At 41.1% G+C, this 16,541-nt stretch overlaps 1 protein-coding gene and 1 pseudogene across 3 annotated transcripts in view; both read right to left on the reverse strand.

Annotated features, from left to right (window-relative positions):
* Snx25 (sorting nexin 25) overlaps nt 1–11,775 on the reverse strand; it is a 92,720-nt gene extending 80,945 nt beyond the window's left edge. Inside the window, exon 1 of one of the 2 annotated variants that reach the window (XM_070016386.1) lies at nt 11,116–11,765. In XM_070016386.1, the coding sequence (XP_069872487.1) occupies nt 11,116–11,532 (417 nt within the window). In that variant the 5' untranslated portion in view covers nt 11,533–11,765. Of the gene's footprint in view, nt 1–11,115 lie in introns of both variants that reach the window. The other variant, XM_070016387.1, reaches the window with a different exon arrangement.
* Nucleotides 11,776–15,574: 3,799 nt separating this feature from the next.
* LOC138823037 (large ribosomal subunit protein uL22-like) lies at nt 15,575–16,141 on the reverse strand (annotated as a pseudogene). Its single transcript, XR_011370718.1, has one exon. The product of XR_011370718.1 is annotated as a large ribosomal subunit protein uL22-like (transcript).
* Between the last annotated feature and the right edge of the window lie 400 nt (nt 16,142–16,541).

Consider the following 16,541-nt stretch of genomic DNA (forward strand, 5'->3'; position numbering starts at 1 on the left):
ACTGCATTCTATAAAGCTTCAGAAATATGGTTTTTCTTTTTCAAACTTAGGAGTCCTCCAAACTCTTTTTAATTTGGTTGGTCGTAGGGCGTGAACTCTGCACCTAGGCACTGTTCCTGAGCTCTTCAGCTCAAGGCCATTGCTCTACCATTTGAGCCACAGTGCCATTTCTGATTTTCTGGTGGTTAATTGGAGATAAAGAGTGTCACCAACTTCCCTGCCTGGGCTGGCTTTGAACCATGATCCTCAGATCTCAGCCACCTGAGTAGCTAGGATTACAGGCATGAGCCACCGGCACCAGGCTCAAACATATTTTTGTTGTTTTGTAATGGACCTGAAACCATTTCCAAGAATTAAGCATTAACTCCAGGAAATGGAAACAAAAGGTTGGTTTTTTGTTTGTTTGCTTTTTTTAGCTCTCTTAGTTTTTTTTTTTTCTATTTATTTATCTTTGGGAAAGTAAGGGGAGGCACAGATATGGAGGGACAAATTGTGACAGCAATTGTATTCACTAGACAGTATATTGAAAATTTGTGGGTGGGGACAGGAAGGAAAAACTGGGAGAGAGTAAAGGAAGGGATGAAACTGTCCAAAAAGAAATGTACTCTTTACCTGACTTATGTATATCACCTTTACAATAACAATTTTCAATTTTTTTTAAAAAGCACTCAATATCTTCAGGAATGGGTTAATCCAATCATGTGATTAATATGTGATAGCTAACTCAATAGTAATTCCACAATAAAAATTGGCTTGCCAAAGAAAGAAAGAAAGGCAGGAAAGAAAGAAAGAAAGGCAGGAAAGAAAGAAAGACATAAAGAGAGGAAAAGAGAGAGAGAGAGAAAGAGAAAGAGAAAGAGAGAGAGAGAGAGGAGGAGGGAGGGACGGAGGAAAGGAGATAGAGAGGGAGGGAGAGGGAGAGAGAGAGAGACAGAGAGGGGGGGGAGAGAGAGAGAGAAATGCATTAATGGACCATAGTTCCAGAAACTCTGAGAAGAGATCAAATTGTGATTACAGACAAATATAGGCATACAGGGAATCACTGGCATTCTAGGAGGTTCTCACTTATAATGCTAGATGGAGTTTCACATTGTAAGTCAACTCTAGTGATATTTTACAGGCTTCCTGGAATGCTGTATTAAAAGGGATTCTGTGGTCTTTACCCAGATGCAGCAGGAAAAAAAAAACTCCCTTCCTTGACTAATAAACATTGTCATGAGCATAGAAGAGGCAGATAAAATATCATTTAAGTTCATTCTGAGACCTGCAAAATGATATTCATTCCTACACAAATCTTAGAACCATCCCAAAGATTTCCAAGTAGTTTAAAAATATATCTGAATCATGTCAGACTAACTTTTGCAATCAAAAACATATTAAAGTAGGTAGGTGTGCAGGCTCCAGAGTAGAAAGGACCGAGGTCTAACTCATAGTTCTCTACTTGCTTCACAGCTGGGGCACATTTAGCCTTTTGAAACCTTAGTTTTTCTATCTGTGAAATGAGAATTTCAGTCTCCACATTACAACAGGGTAAAAATTAAAAGGGATAATGTATATGTTTACTTGCCAAGTGCAAGAACAATAAATATAGTTTAGCTTACTAAGGCGTTTGCTCTAAGGCATTCACATTACAACTCCTACAATACATATATTTGTCTACTATGTTTACAATAATAGACTACAGCAGGAGTGAAGAACATGTGAACACCAGCCATGTACAATCCTTGAAAGTAATGATAGGACAGACAGGTATATTTCTCATATGCTTCTCCTGTCAGTGGCTCATGACTATGTGTCTATATTGATCATTTGAACAGCTCAAAAATTATGTTACAAATATCCAAATGTTCCTTGTTAGAAATGAATGATTATAAATTAAACTGAGGCTATAGAAATATCCTCTGAATCCATCAACAATGCTAATACATACTATGAGCAAATGGCAAAGATGGTTCTGAAATTCAAAGTATGAGGTACTTGCTTTTAAGAGGGCACATAGAGTATATAAATCTAAATAGTCTGTGTAAAACACAGATTTCATACATAATTTTTCAGGATGTCTCCAAAGAGGAGATCAAAAAATAATGACCAATCCTGTAACACAGCTTTTCCTGACACACAAAATAATTCTTAATGCACAATTTTCACTAAAAGAAGCCAAGGTTTTGCCAGGCACCAGTGGCTCATGCCTATAATCTTAACTACTCAGGAGGCTGAGATCTGAGGATTTGGGGTAGAAGCCAGCCCAGGTAGAAAAGTCCCAATGAGACTCTTATCTCCAATTAACCACTCAAAAACCAGAAGTGGCCCTGTTATCTCAAGTGGTAGAGCGTTACCCTTGAGCAGAGAGAGTGCTCAGGGACAGTGCCCAAGCCCTGAGTTCAAGCCCCACAACTGACCAAAACAAACAAACAAACAAGCAAAAAAGAAACCAAGGTTATTTTGGGACAAACTAATTCCAGATAGGAATGGGGCTTATTTAAATGTGAGGCAATCATATTATAGCAGGAAACTCTCAAAGACCACTAGAGTCATGTCAAAAGACTCATAAGCCAACTTGATAAGGCTTCTATTGGCCAAAGATGGAATAATATAAACTTCAAGAATGATAATGAGCAGGCCATGATGGTGCTCTCAGGAGTCTGTCATATTCAAAGGCAGCTTGGGCTATGCATCTCAAAAGAAAAAAAAAGACAACCATATTTTTAAATCCAGGAATTTGTAATAATATTTAACATATTAAACAGGACCTGCAGAGGATGATAGGGAACCAACACATTATCTTGGAAACTTTTTTTTTTAACTTTTCTACATAAACTGACCACTATGAAACTAAATAACAGGTGATAGAAAAAGCTGTTGTTTAAAATTATTTATAGCAGTAATTGAAAAATAGGACAGGTGTTAGTGGCTCACACCTGTAATCTTATCTAATCAGGAGGCTAAGATCTAAGGATTGTGGTTCAAAGTCAGCCTGGGCAGAAAAGTCTCTGTGACTCAACTCCAAATTAACCACTAAAAAAAGAAAGAAAAAGAAGAAACCAAAAGTGAAACTGTGGATAAAGTGGTAGAGCACCATAGCCTTGAGCAAGAATGGTAAAAGACAGTATAACCCTTGAGTTCAAGCACCCCCCTTCCCTCAAAAAAAAAAAAAAAAAAAAAAAAAAAAAAAAAAAGAACACATTATTTGGGCTTGGCTCAAGAAGATAAAAGATATGCAGCTTTGGGAGATGAAGACAGTGGTACTTCAGAAGGAAATGAACTTTTTTTTGGGGGGGGGGATCCAGTAGTGGGGCCTGAACGCTGGGCCTGGGCGCTGTCCCTCAGCTCTTCAGCTCAAGGCACTCTACCACTTGAGCCACAGCGCCACTTCCGGCTTTTTTCTTTTTGCTTATGTGGTGCTGAGGAATCAAACCCAGGGCCTCGAGCATGCAAGGCAAGCGCTCTACCACTGAGCCACCTTCCCAGCCCAGGAAATGAACTTTTTAAAAAACTGGCTGTGGTGGTACAGTACGGAAACCTCCCTCCAATATGCCTCAGGAAATAAGAATGAACACAAATGAGCTTATTATAGATTTGTGGAGGAGGTGGCAAGGGAGGCAGTAGGGTGTGCAAAGGGATGAGTTTCTGTAGGAACAGACAGGAGTAAATATCTGAACAATTTTAGTTACTATTACTTTAGGCAAGCTCACTCAGGCATGCAGACATGAAGAAATTCATTTCCTTTAGAAATGAATACTTGTAAACTGATTTCTCAAAAAGTGTACTCAATGTTAAAGTAGGAAGTTTATTAAATAGATCTGAGTAGTTTAAACAAGTTCATACACAATGTACTACTTTTTGCGAACTTTGGACCCAGAGGCATTTTACTTCAAATTACTGTATTTATGTTTCTTCCTATTAGCTTGTGGCTCTCCATGCATGGAAACCTCAGGATGACAAGTCTGCCGGAACTGGACAGTGTCAAAAACAGCTGATTAAATGCAGGCTCCCCTCATGAACAGAGGCAAAACTCAAGTTCCCAGCTACCTTCTCCCAAAGCCGCATATGAGCAGAGAAGCCTAACATAACACGTCCTAATTCATGAGTGTTGCAGAAAGTTCCACTGTTCTTGGAGAATTTATAGGAACATACCCCAGGATTAAAACTGAGTGTGGCCTGGACCTATACCCTGGCTCTCAGGTAGCCAGGAGAGACCCCCTGGGAAAGGCTAACAACTTATCCTTGCCTTCCTCATTCAACCAGTCAACATTAGATTAAAAGGTGACCTAACAGTAAAGGACAAAAATACAAGTTCCAAATTTGTATTTTTTTCTTGCATAAGAAAGCTGTGCCTTTAAAACAAAAATCAAGTTTTTGTGCAATCATTTGAGTATTAGCAGCCTTTCCCAGAAACTACCATGTCTGAACCCTCAGCAGCAAACTTGCTGAGTCGCCATTTTAGTACAACTGTCTGCACCATTTTGATTACAAAGTATACATTTTTAAAAATCTAGGACATTTCCTATCCCCAAAATAATACCATTTGGCACAATAAAGAATTTGAAAAAAATAATAATACCATTTGGAAATGAAACCAGATAGTCTTAAGCTGGCAACATCAATTACCAACGTAACATCTTAGTACATACACACCTTTAACAAAACTAGCTTACAATTCAAGAGAAGTAGAAAAACTTACCAAAATTAAGAAGGCTTAAAGTATGGTGTTCACATCTCAAGACTTGAGTCTTCCTATCTGTGAATAGGACTTTTGGTTTGGGACTGAATGTATTGGCTAAAAGGAATATTAAGACGCTGGAGAATTTCATTGAACCTATTTGTAATGGTAACCAGAGACATCTAACACCAAAGAAAGATGTCAATTACTCTTGTATGTACTGCTTCTTCTTTCCAGCCATGCAACTCTACAGACTCACTTTTTTTTTAATTTAATCATAGCAGCTGTACAGACTTTAAGTACAGACTAATTACATTTCCATTTGACTAAAGCTAGTCTGAAGTTACTGCTCTCATACCATACTCTCATTGCTCAGAAAATATCAACAGCTGCCATGCACAGAACAGGTCTCATGTTATTTGAGGACTGCTAACAATGATTTGGCCAAAGCCAGCTTTCCAGTCCTCACTCTCCTGACCCATTTCCCATACTCACTGGCAACTCAAATCTCAAAGGGTCCTTTTACTATCTCTAAACCAGTTCTCCAGATTCTTTTAGCAAGATGTATAAAAAATATGTCCTCTTGAATACATATTTGCATGATGGTATAGGTATAAATAAATATTCTACAACAACTATTATTAGTGGCTGCATATAGGAAAGGAAGATTTTCCATTATTTTTTTATATTACCACTTATGTGATTAATTAACATATACATTTAGATAATAATTCGAAATAGTGTGAGTTTAAAGTGCAATGGTCTCTTATACCACAAAGAACTAGGTAAGATTCTATAACATTAAGGGTTTTGGTTTTGGAGGGTTTTTTTGGTTGGTCATGCAACTTGAACTCTGGGCCTGCGCGCTGTCCATGACCTCTTCAGCTCAAGGGTAGCGCTCTACCACTTGAGCCACTTCCAGGTTTTCTGGTGGTTTATTGGAGACAAGAGTCTCATGGACTTTCCTGCCCGGGCTGGCTGTGAATCACGATTCTCAGATCTCAGCCTCCTGAGTAGCTAGGATTACAGGTGTGAGTGACCAGCGACCAGCGACCAGCAACCAGCGCCCAGCTTAAGCGTTTTTGAAAATCTACCTTCCTCAAAAACAAGTGCCAGTGATTCATACCTATAATCTTAGCTACACAGAAGGCTGAGATCTAAAGATTCAAGTTTGAAGCAGACTGAACCGAAAAGTCCTTGAGTCTTTTAGCTCAAATCAATTAGCTAAAAGCTGAAAGTAGCATAGCCTTGAGGAAAAAAGCTAAAGGACAGCATCTAGGCCCCAGCTCAAGCCCCAATAAAAATTTCCCCCACTGTCCATTGTGACTAAATCCCCTAGCTAAAATGCAAACAAATATTCTAAAGACAGTAAATGTACAAAGCCATTATTCATTATTAAATCACCCAGGATTAGTTTATCACATTAGCATAACAAAGGCACAGAGAGGCTATGTAGAGTCTCCCTAATTCCTGTGTCTTTTCCTTTCCCTCTCAAGCAAATTAAATTTGTTTTACTCAAAGAACATTTGTATTGGTAAATGAACCCATTTAGGAATTCTAGAAGTCCAGCCCAAGCCAAGTAGAGTGGTGGATCACTGTATGAATGTTTTCACTGTCTCTATAAACATCTGCTTTCCGATTCAGGATTCTCAACCACTCTAATCTACTCAGGCTAAGAGGAAGGACAGGGAATACTCCTTCCTGTTCACCTTTGGAATCCTCCCCGATACCACACACTGTGCCAGGTAAACAATTAATCAATTAATCAAGCTCTAATATTACCTATTACAAGGCACAGACTCTTCCCTAGGAAACTGGTTGAAACTGCAAATTTGAAAACTTGTCAGTTGGATTCTTAAAGTTATTCTCATTTAAAATCAGCCTACTCAGGCTGGAGGTATGGTTCAAGAGGTAGAACATCTGCCTAGCAACACAAGGCCCTAAATTCGAAGCCTAGTGACACCACCACCAAAAATAAAGTCCACCTATTGATTACATACTTTATGTCTGATACTGGTGGTGAGAAACTAAGGAGATCAGATTATGGGATATATAGCAGATACTCATTCAACGTTTATTAATTAGATTTGGTGAAATTCTTGAACACTTCTTTCTGGCTGAACTTTGAAGCCTTTCATTAATGTTTTCTTCAAACGGTCACAACCTTTAGTTTTCCATATACTGTTAACCACCCAACTTTTGTAGAGTCTGTTGTATGATTTGTCCAGTTCCCATTAATGGCTCGTTTATCTATAAAGAGCAAATCAAGTACTTAAAGTAAAAAATGTATTTGAGATAATGGATATGTTAGTTAGCTTTTTAATTATTCTGCATTGTGTTCATAACTCTTAGCATCTTACACCCTATACGTATACCCAATTATAAATTAACTTACAATAAAATTTTTGAAATACCTACTAAGCCATAGACTTTTCCAGAGAAAAAGTTGAAAAGTTATTCTCTCTTTTACCTTCCTATCATCAAAATGTAAACAGTATTTCCTTATTTTCCAATATGAGACAGACTGATTTGCTGCTCTCATAATGATAAAAAGATTTCCTCACAGAAATGGAGGGACAGACACTAGACACTATGTTGAAAATGATCTAACAACTTGTAGATGAGGACAGGAAGGAAAAACTAGGAGAAAGCAAGGGAAGGGGTGACATTGTCCCAAAAGACATTTACTCATTACCTGACAGAGGGGTTACAGTTACATTACCCTTATAATAACAATTAAAAAAAAAAAAACTGGGGCTGGGAAGGTGGCTCAATGGTAGAGTGCTTGCCTCACATGCATGAGGCCCTGGGTTTGATACCTCAGCACCACATGAACAGAAAAGGCCAGAAGTGGCACTGTGGCTCAAGTGGTAGAACACTAGCCTTGAGCTGAAGACCTCAGGGACAGTGCCCAGGCCTAGAATTCAAGTCCCATGAACAACCAAAAAATAATAATTAAATAAATAAATAAATAAAACATTTCCCACTCATAGCCCTACCTTGCTCTATTCCCAATTGGATCAAGTGCTAGAGTCAAGCACTGATGACCAGTGAGTCTGTGGCTTACACCTAAGCAATTTAAGTGGCCTAGAAGAATACTAAACTATCAAATAACCTTGGACTAGAAACACCATGACAAGCCACTCAACAAAGCTAAACAAACACATCACACTAGGAACAAGCTCTAAAATCCAAGTTTTTCTGAAGTGAGGCCCAGATATCAATTATCAAGACTTTGGCATCAACCTTCCTGATCGTACTCAAAAGCTTCTCAACACTGAAAATACTACCTAGTGTTTGAGACAAAACTTCTATCTGGGATAAAAACTACTTTCATCTACTTTATCAGTACTGGTTCTCAAGTAAAATCAAAGCCTTTACATAAAGAAGAAGTCCAATAGATAGATACTAAGATTAATTGAAGGAAAAAAGCATTAGTTTAGTGATTTTTAAAAAAAACACTTTTTTTGTCCTCTAAGTTTAGCCTTCTCTAATTTCCTACTTTTAACAATATGCATTATTCTTACCACATAAGAATTTTTTTTTTAAACTGGGGAAAAAAAGAATAGAAAGATAGATACCAGTGTCTGTCATATTGAGCTAAGACAAGAATTCAAAATGCACTATTTATAAAACATTGTTTTCCAGTCAGGAAACTCTTTCTTCTAGCTTGCATAGAAGACGCACACCTGTAATCTCAGCTATTCAGGAGGCAAAGACAGGGATGATTGCAGTTTTGAGGCCAGCCTCAGCAAAAAACAAGCCATCTCAAAAAAAAAAAGCCACGGTGCTACACACCTTTAATCAAAGCTAAGGAAGTACATGTAGAAGGAGCTCCATCTGAGGCCCAACTTGTGCAAAAACACAAGGACCCTATTTTTTAATAAATCAATAAGGCAAAAAAAAAAAAAAAGAATAGTACTTTCCTACCAAGCACCAACCCATAGTGAAAAACCCAGTACCCTCAAAAAAATAAAATAAGAGGATCTTTTCCTTCCCATTAAATGGAAATGTGTGTAGTGAAGGAGTCAGTTATCCTAAGACATTCCATTTGGCTCACTGTTTAACAGACTCCTCCTCCACATATGTTAGATGACCCATCTGGTCCAGTTCCTACCCCCACAGAACAGATACTTTATACTACACCACATGTTATTCTTCTCATCCTTCCATTCATAAAGAACATTTTTAAAACACAAATTATTACAAATATAGCAAAATATTAGCTTGATTAAATAGCACCAGTACCATAAGGACAATAGAAATTTGTGTGAATAATATGCATTTCAATTCTAAGTAATGCATAGCTTTGAAAGTAATTTCCTAATTTCTTTTCTTTCTTTCTTTCTTTCTTTCTTTCTTTCTTTTTTTCTTTTTGTTGGTCCTGTGGGGCTTGAACTCTAGGCCCAGGCACCATCCCTGAGCTCTTCAGCTCAAGGTTAGTAGCACTCTACCATTTGAGCCACAGCACCACTTCCAGCCTTCCCAGTTTATGTGGTGCTGAGAAATCAAACCCAGGGCCTCATGCATGTGAGGCAAGCACTCTACCACTGAGCCACCTTCCCATTTCTACTTATTTTCTTATTTAAAGCTGTTAGAGAAATTCAAGTTCAAAAAGCACAATCAATTGTCACTTTCCTGAGGGTATATTTTACCCCTTCTATGATCTACAATCGGCAGATACTATACCTGAGAGATAACATTTGCTGCTTTTTTTCTGTTACTTTTCAAGTGTTATTTTTTTCTAATCCCTTTAGAAAGCTGTATCTATAGATGGCAATCCAAATTTTACCTATAGAATGCCAAATCTAGTAAGTGAACCAGTAGATTTGGAGGAATATATTTTGCAGAAAACAGTGGTAACCCAAAATGTGAGGTTTCCCGGCGCTCAGAGATGGACCTAAATACTATGACTTTGACCCTGACTTCACCATTTAAACTTCTGTCCTTGCTCACAAGTCACTCTTATTCACTATTTCAAAAGCATTTATCACTGTACTAAAGTCATTTATTTACTTATTTAATTATCTATTTAGTCTGGTCCAACACAGGAATATATTCTCCAGAAAATAGTTAAGATTGGGTTTTGATTCAATCTCAGCTTCCACAACACCTAAGAACTTGATTCATACAAGATGCTTAAGAAATATGTACTGAATGAATAATGACTTCTCACAATATTTAAGAATTGGTACATCTTTTGTAGATCTATTTTTTAAAATGTTGGAATAAAATTTTGAGGTCTATCATTGTATGGGGGAAAAAATAGCAAAGGAAGGAGTACATTTGCTCAACGACTCGCTGAATTAGAAATGAAAAGCCTTTACCAGCAAGGTTTGAAGAGAAATAAATACGACTTATGCTTGAGACTACTGAAGTGCTCTATCCTTAATACCATGAATCACTTACCCATTTACTAAGTGAGGGTGCCTGCCTGCCAGCCTGCCTACCTACAATCCTTCAGTGGTGATCTCAACACCATTCTGAACTGACACACTAGGATGCTTTTTTAAAAAAAAAAAAACAAAGCAGTAAACAGCTTAAGGCATAAACAAGTACAAACCTTCGGAAGAATGTTCTGTCATTAACAAACATTCTTAGCAAGGTGAGCCACGGTGAGCCACTGTGAGCCCAAAGTACTTGGGCTTTTTTCGTATCATGACAGGGTCATGGGTTAAGCTGTGAGTTCAGGCCACAATAAAGTGTTATGAGAAAGGAAACAAGGAGGTAGAGAAAATTTGACACTAGGGGGAAAAAAAGGTTCATTTACAATAGTTATTTCCTACATTCTCTAACCACCTCCCTAATGTCCCAGACCTGGCTGAGGCCAGCTTGCCTTGCTTGGCAAACTACAGCCGTTTCTGGCGTTCCGTTTAAAAAATCAGAGACCGTGGAGGGCTGCATTGGGGCTGCGTTACTACTACTTCACCAACAACATGGTGGAAGACAGCCTGGTGTGACAGGAAGTGGACAGGCACCGGGCATGTGAAGTACTGGGTACTGTGTAGGTAACCTAATTAAGTTTCCCGGTCTGTAAATGGTCAGAAAGTTCTCTGCCACCCAGAACATCTGGAAGAACCCCATGCGATCGCGGGCGCAGAGCGCGGCGCCTGGGTGCGGGGAGTGTGGCGTCCCCAGTTCCCAGGCACCGCGCCCGCCGCACGTTTGGCTTCAGCCACGTAGGTTGTGGCTGTGGACCGTGGATGAGTAACCACAGAGCCCAGGGCATGTCGGCACAGCCCGGGGAACCCACAGCCCGGCCGCGTGGGGCGTCGCTCCCCATCTCCTCCCTAGCCCGGTAGTTCTACGGCTTCGGGCTGCCGGAGGGGACTCGGGCGGATGGAGAAGGCCACGCCGCGGGCGGCGGGGTCTCCGAGGGCGAACGGCTCGCGCCGGGGTGGGGGGGCGGGAAGGGAGGCCGCGGGGCGCGCGGGGCAGCCGAGACCGGTACTCACCCCCAGCGGGCGGCGGGCGGCCGTGGCCACCCGGCTCCAGGCGGAAACGAAGTCGGGCGGCGGGGCGCGCAGGCTCCGGCAGACGAGGGCGCAGAGGGTCCCCAGCAAGAGGGCGGCCGCGGCAGAGCTCAGGTACAGGAGGAGGCGGAGCAGGACGGTGCACGGCCCCCCGCCTCCCGCCACCAGCCAGCAGCCGGGTCCCAAGAAGGAGAAGACCACGGCGGCGAGAGCGGGCAGGACCACCGGCACCCACCGGCTGCCGCCTCGCGGGCCCCCAGGCGCCGCGGTCTCCGGCGCGCTCTCCTCAGACTCCCTCCGCTGCCGGCCCGCGGAGCCCGGGGCGGGACGGCCGCGCACGCCTGCGGCCGGCGCGGGGCCCAGGCCGGCGCCGCTGCTGTCGGTGGCATCGGGGTGCATGCTGCTTCCTGGGCCGCTAAGGACAGGCACATCTCCCGCCCCGCTGCCCCCCGGCACTGCCCTGGACGGTGGCCTCTGCGCGGCGCCTCCTGGCCTCGCCGCTCCCGCCGCCTCTCGGGAGGCTGAGGGAGCCCGCGCTCATGCCCTCGCCGGCGGGCCTCCGAGGGAACCGCTCCCACAGACACCGCCGAAGCCTCTCTCGGCGCCCGCTCAGCACCGCCAGCCGGGGCCGGGTCCGCAGCAGCCGGACCGCCGGGCGCGCCCAGGTAGCGGGACCGTGTTGTGACTGAAGCCCGCGAGGCCTGACGCGGGCGGGGCGGGGGCGGGGGCGGCCCGGAGCGGCTGGAGGGGGAGGAGGGGCCTCGCGGGCCGCTGACTGACAGCGGGGAGGGGCCGCCGGGCCGCCCACCCACGGCGCGGGGGCGGGCCCCCAGAGGAGGGGGCGCGACCAATCGCAGAGCGCCCTGCTCTTTCCCGCGCTCCCCCCTCCTCTCCACTCTGCCAGGACAGAGTCAGTTGGTGGAAATTTTTGCTGCAGGTGTCAGAAGCGATTGTAATTCTCAGGCCATCCCTTTAAATCCTCCTAGCCTTGCTTACAGATCGCACCGCCCCCCACCAGGACACCCAATTTCTACTGTTTGCTCCGTTTAGATTAAACGGGCACCTGTCCTGAGCCTCACATTTAACAGTTTGTCACTAATACTTTCTCTCCTTTCCCACTCAACCGCCATAGGAGAGGAATCAGATAAATGTGGAGATGTGATCTAGTTAGGAAAAAGGCCGGAAGAACTCCACCTGGTGCCAGAGGGTGTGTACAGCTGCCAATAATCAGTTTGGCTCCAGTTCTGTGTTTTTTTCTTGCCAACTGTTCAATATACATGCTGTTACCCACGCAAACGAGAGTGGTCCAAATAATGTTTACAGTTCGTATTCGTCTCTTCTCTTGTTACAGTCCCAGCCGGTAGTATACTGATGATGCTTGCCAAGATAGATGTCAATATGCTGCAATCACTGCACTGCTAAGACTAATAAAGCAGCAAATGTCCTTGATGGATAATGGAAATAGAATCCTGAAGAGATTAATGGTTTCCTTAAGAGGAGTGAAAGAGTCCAGTGAACAAATTAGGAATGGAAACAGGAAGAAAGGTAAGTTAGAAGTAATGGTATCAGCACTGTCTAAAGGTAACAGCCTAGAAACTCTCCTCACGCTTTTTAATGAAGAATTTCAATATCGCAAAACTTCTACTGGTTTCCAATAAATGTATTTATGTTCTGATTACCTGGGACTACAAGAGAAACATAAGCATTAAAATGTATTTTTCAGATACTGTGACTATACTGTGTTTTGTTTTTTTGTTTTGTTTTTGTCGGTCTTGGGGTTTGAGAGCTGTCCCTGTGCTCTTCAGCTCAAGGCGAGCACTCCACCGCTTGAGCCACAGCACCACTTCCGGTTTTCGAGAGGTTTATTGGAGATTGAGAGTCTCAGGGCCTTTCCTGCCTGAGCTGGCTCTGAACCATGATCCTCAGATCTCAGCCTCCTGAGTAGCTAGTATTACAGGTGTGAGCCACCGGCGCCCGGCACTATACTGTGTTTTTTAGTAAGGAATAATTCCATCTGTGAATAAGTAGTATTACTGTCACTTCAACAAGCAAAAGATTCTAAGTTCATACGAAATATTTATTGGTTTAAAACAAAACCCAAGACTATGGTGTCCATTATATATTGTCAACCTACATATTCATTCCAGGGATTCATAATAAATTTGCCTGAAATGGATTGCAAATTGCAAATGAGGATATCAAAAAGTGATCCCTAACATTTAATCCTAACAAAATGGCATATAAGTAGTTATTTTATGTATGTGTATATTAAATATATTTACATTTTCCATTTTTATAAAGCTTTTTGTTTTTAATATTTATTAGCATTGGTAAGACATTTCATTCTCTTGTACTTTGTAAGTCAAAAATAAGGACAGTAACTTGTACCAAAAGTGATAATGCCATATCGACTGCTGGAAATATTTCATTTTCACTACAACTTTGATACTGCTATGCCCTTTGACCATGGGAAACAGGCATGGATAAATCAGCATGCTCAACATTACAAAGCTAATATGTATTACACCTAGGATTTGGTTATCTATGTGTAGGGGCTATCTTTAGTAGTTACTCATTTAACTTTATAGATCTTGTACATCTAGAACTTATGACACATAACCACCATAACATAGCACTTATGAAAAACCATGATTTAGTCATCTCATAGTTCAGAGGAGGAAAAAAAAATATTTAAGTTCATGAGCTACCGTGCTTTAAAATGTTTAGTGTTGTTGCTTTGTGAAATAGCAGCACCTTAGCACACTAACAAATGCCAAGTGACTATATGTTGAACCAGTAAAGGAAAAACTGATCTAATGTTTACTGCCATCCCAGGTCTTAACAACTTAAGACCATAATCTTAAAACACAGCTGCATTGTTCCCAAGAGTAATGTAGAACTGGAGAGATGTAAAGCTAGGGTGGAAAAACCGTTTTTCAAGTCAGCAAACATTCCTTATAAACTTAACAGCGAAGTGTGGTTTATGGAAAATACATAAAGAGATAAAAAGATATCAATGTCTAAGGAGAGGGAAAGGGATGAGTGAGAGAAGAGGAGAAATATTACAAAACTTTGAAAAGGAGGCACGTGGCAGTGGCACACACCTGTAATCAGGAGGCTGAAATCAAGAGGATCGAGGTTTTAAGCCAGCCATGGCAGAAAAGTCCATGAGACTCTATCTCCAAAATAACCAGCAAAAAGTAGGATTGGAGGCATGGCTCAAGTGCCAGTCATGATCAAGAAACCAAAGTGAATGTGTAAGGCCCTCACCTGACCCTGGGAAAAGGGAATAAAAGGCAATAAACTATAAAAACCATAAAAACAAGTAGTAAACTTCTAAAGCTTAACAGAAACATATAGTAATGCTTGGAAAATAATGAACCTATGAATAAAATAGTGACTGGGGTTCCATATTGATAGGTAAAGATACTAGAAAATATAGACAGAACTACCTCTGTTATTAATCTTTAAAGAAATTCAGTAAGACTGGAAACTGTAACTCCTCTATAGGTCACCTTTAAAATAACAATGAATACCAAAATAAATAAAAATTGGAAAAAAAGATATTGGAAACTAAATTAGCTGGTCTCAAGACAATTAAAAGGCAGATCATAAAAAGGACGATTTCAACTTATCTAAGTGTTAACATTTAATTCAGGAAAATACTGTGTTGATTATATGCTTTCACATAACAAACCTCTACTCCTAATAACAGTAACATTGTTTCCTTATTTTGTGGCTCAGGAATGTGGGCTGAGGTCAGCTCTATTACTGATCATAGCCTACTGATACAGAGCCTAAGGGATGTTTGGGCTATAGAATCTCTGTTAAGATGGTTTCTGTGTCTTTTGTTTTTAATCCTCCAAGAGGTTAGCTTGGGCTACACATCACCAAAGTCTCAGGGATACTAGTGTGTGAGTTCTTTTAAGCTGTTGTTCCTATTGTGTTTCCTAATATCCCCTTAATCAAAGCAAATTATATGATCCATCTAGGAATAAAGCAGCAGCTTACATGTGGATTTTTTTAAATTCAAGTGTGTTTATTTGTTTCATTGCTTTAACAACTTACCACCATTAGATAAATTAATCAGTGTTCTAGTGGATCATCTGAATGTTCAAACCAGTAGCATCTAGTGACATTGAAAATCTGTTTAAATTCACATTTTTGGTCCCAGGAGTTGAAATTTTTCTTAGTCTGTTTAGGAGACAAAAAGAACTCGATTGAGAACAGGATCAAAGGAGATAGTAGACAACTAATTAGGACGACCATTGGCAGATTGGAATTTATTAATAAATCCCAAACATATCTATTTTCATAACTTGAAAATTATGAAACATAAAACAAGGAAATACAAACTCACCTTGATTTGCTCTCTAGTACTAGTGGCTTGGAAAATTATAAAGAAAATAAATTGTGACTTCTTTTTTTTATTTGCGTTTATTTTATGCTAAATTTATTCCCGTGCCATAAGTTTTTGTTTCTTCAGTTTCTTCTGTGCAACCTCCTCCTCTGGTTTAGGAACAATTTGCTCCTTCTCAGTAAAGATCATCTCAATGTGGCAGGGGGAGCTCATGTATGGGTTAATCCTACCATTGGGCTCTGTAAGTTCGATGGCACATCTTAGGTGCTTTGTTCACCTGGATGTGTTCAATGACCAGGGATCTACATCTAAACCCTTCAGTTCTGCATTACTCTCTGCATTCTTAAGCATGTGCAGCAGAAATTCAGCACTCTTTTTGGGCCACGGACCCTGAGTCCAGCCCCACTGTTTGGCCTGGGCACACCTGCAAACTCCACCGGAATGGCACACATTGCTTCTTTAACGTGACATCTTTCAGATACTTGGTCGCTTTTTGGATATGCATACCCTTGATGGCCTGGGCTGTTTCTCTGGTGTTCTTAAAGTGTACACGAAGATTGGAACCTCCTGACTTGCATGATTTTGTGGGGTTTTCTGGGTCTAGAGAGTAGCGAACCATTTTCACAGGTCACCTCTGGCCGCTTACAGGAAGAGAAGTTGTGACTTCTTAATAACTAATTTCTCAAAATACAAATTAGCCAAAACTCTTTGAATTCACCTATATGCTATTAAACTGTATTTGTTATAGTTCAATTATTGAGTAAATGCTTGTCTGAATAATGCAGATAATTAGGGTCTGAATAATTTACTATGATCTGAATTGTTATATCTCCTACAAAATTCCTACAATGAAATCTAGTCATCAATGTGTTGATATTAGGAGGAGGGCTGCTGAAGGTTATTAGGTCACAAGGGCAGTTTACATGACAGGATCAATGCCCTCATAAAAAGACTATACCTCTTAGACCACATGAGGACAGACAGAAAAGAAACTATCTCTGAACCAGGAACCAAGCCCTCACTAGACAATCTATTAGCATCTTGGTCT

The sequence above is a fragment of the Dipodomys merriami genome, unplaced genomic scaffold (assembly GCF_024711535.1).
Source record: "Dipodomys merriami isolate MVZ:Mamm:240054 unplaced genomic scaffold, mDipMer1.0.p SCAF_12, whole genome shotgun sequence".
NCBI classification, from domain to species: domain Eukaryota; kingdom Metazoa; phylum Chordata; class Mammalia; order Rodentia; family Heteromyidae; genus Dipodomys; species Dipodomys merriami.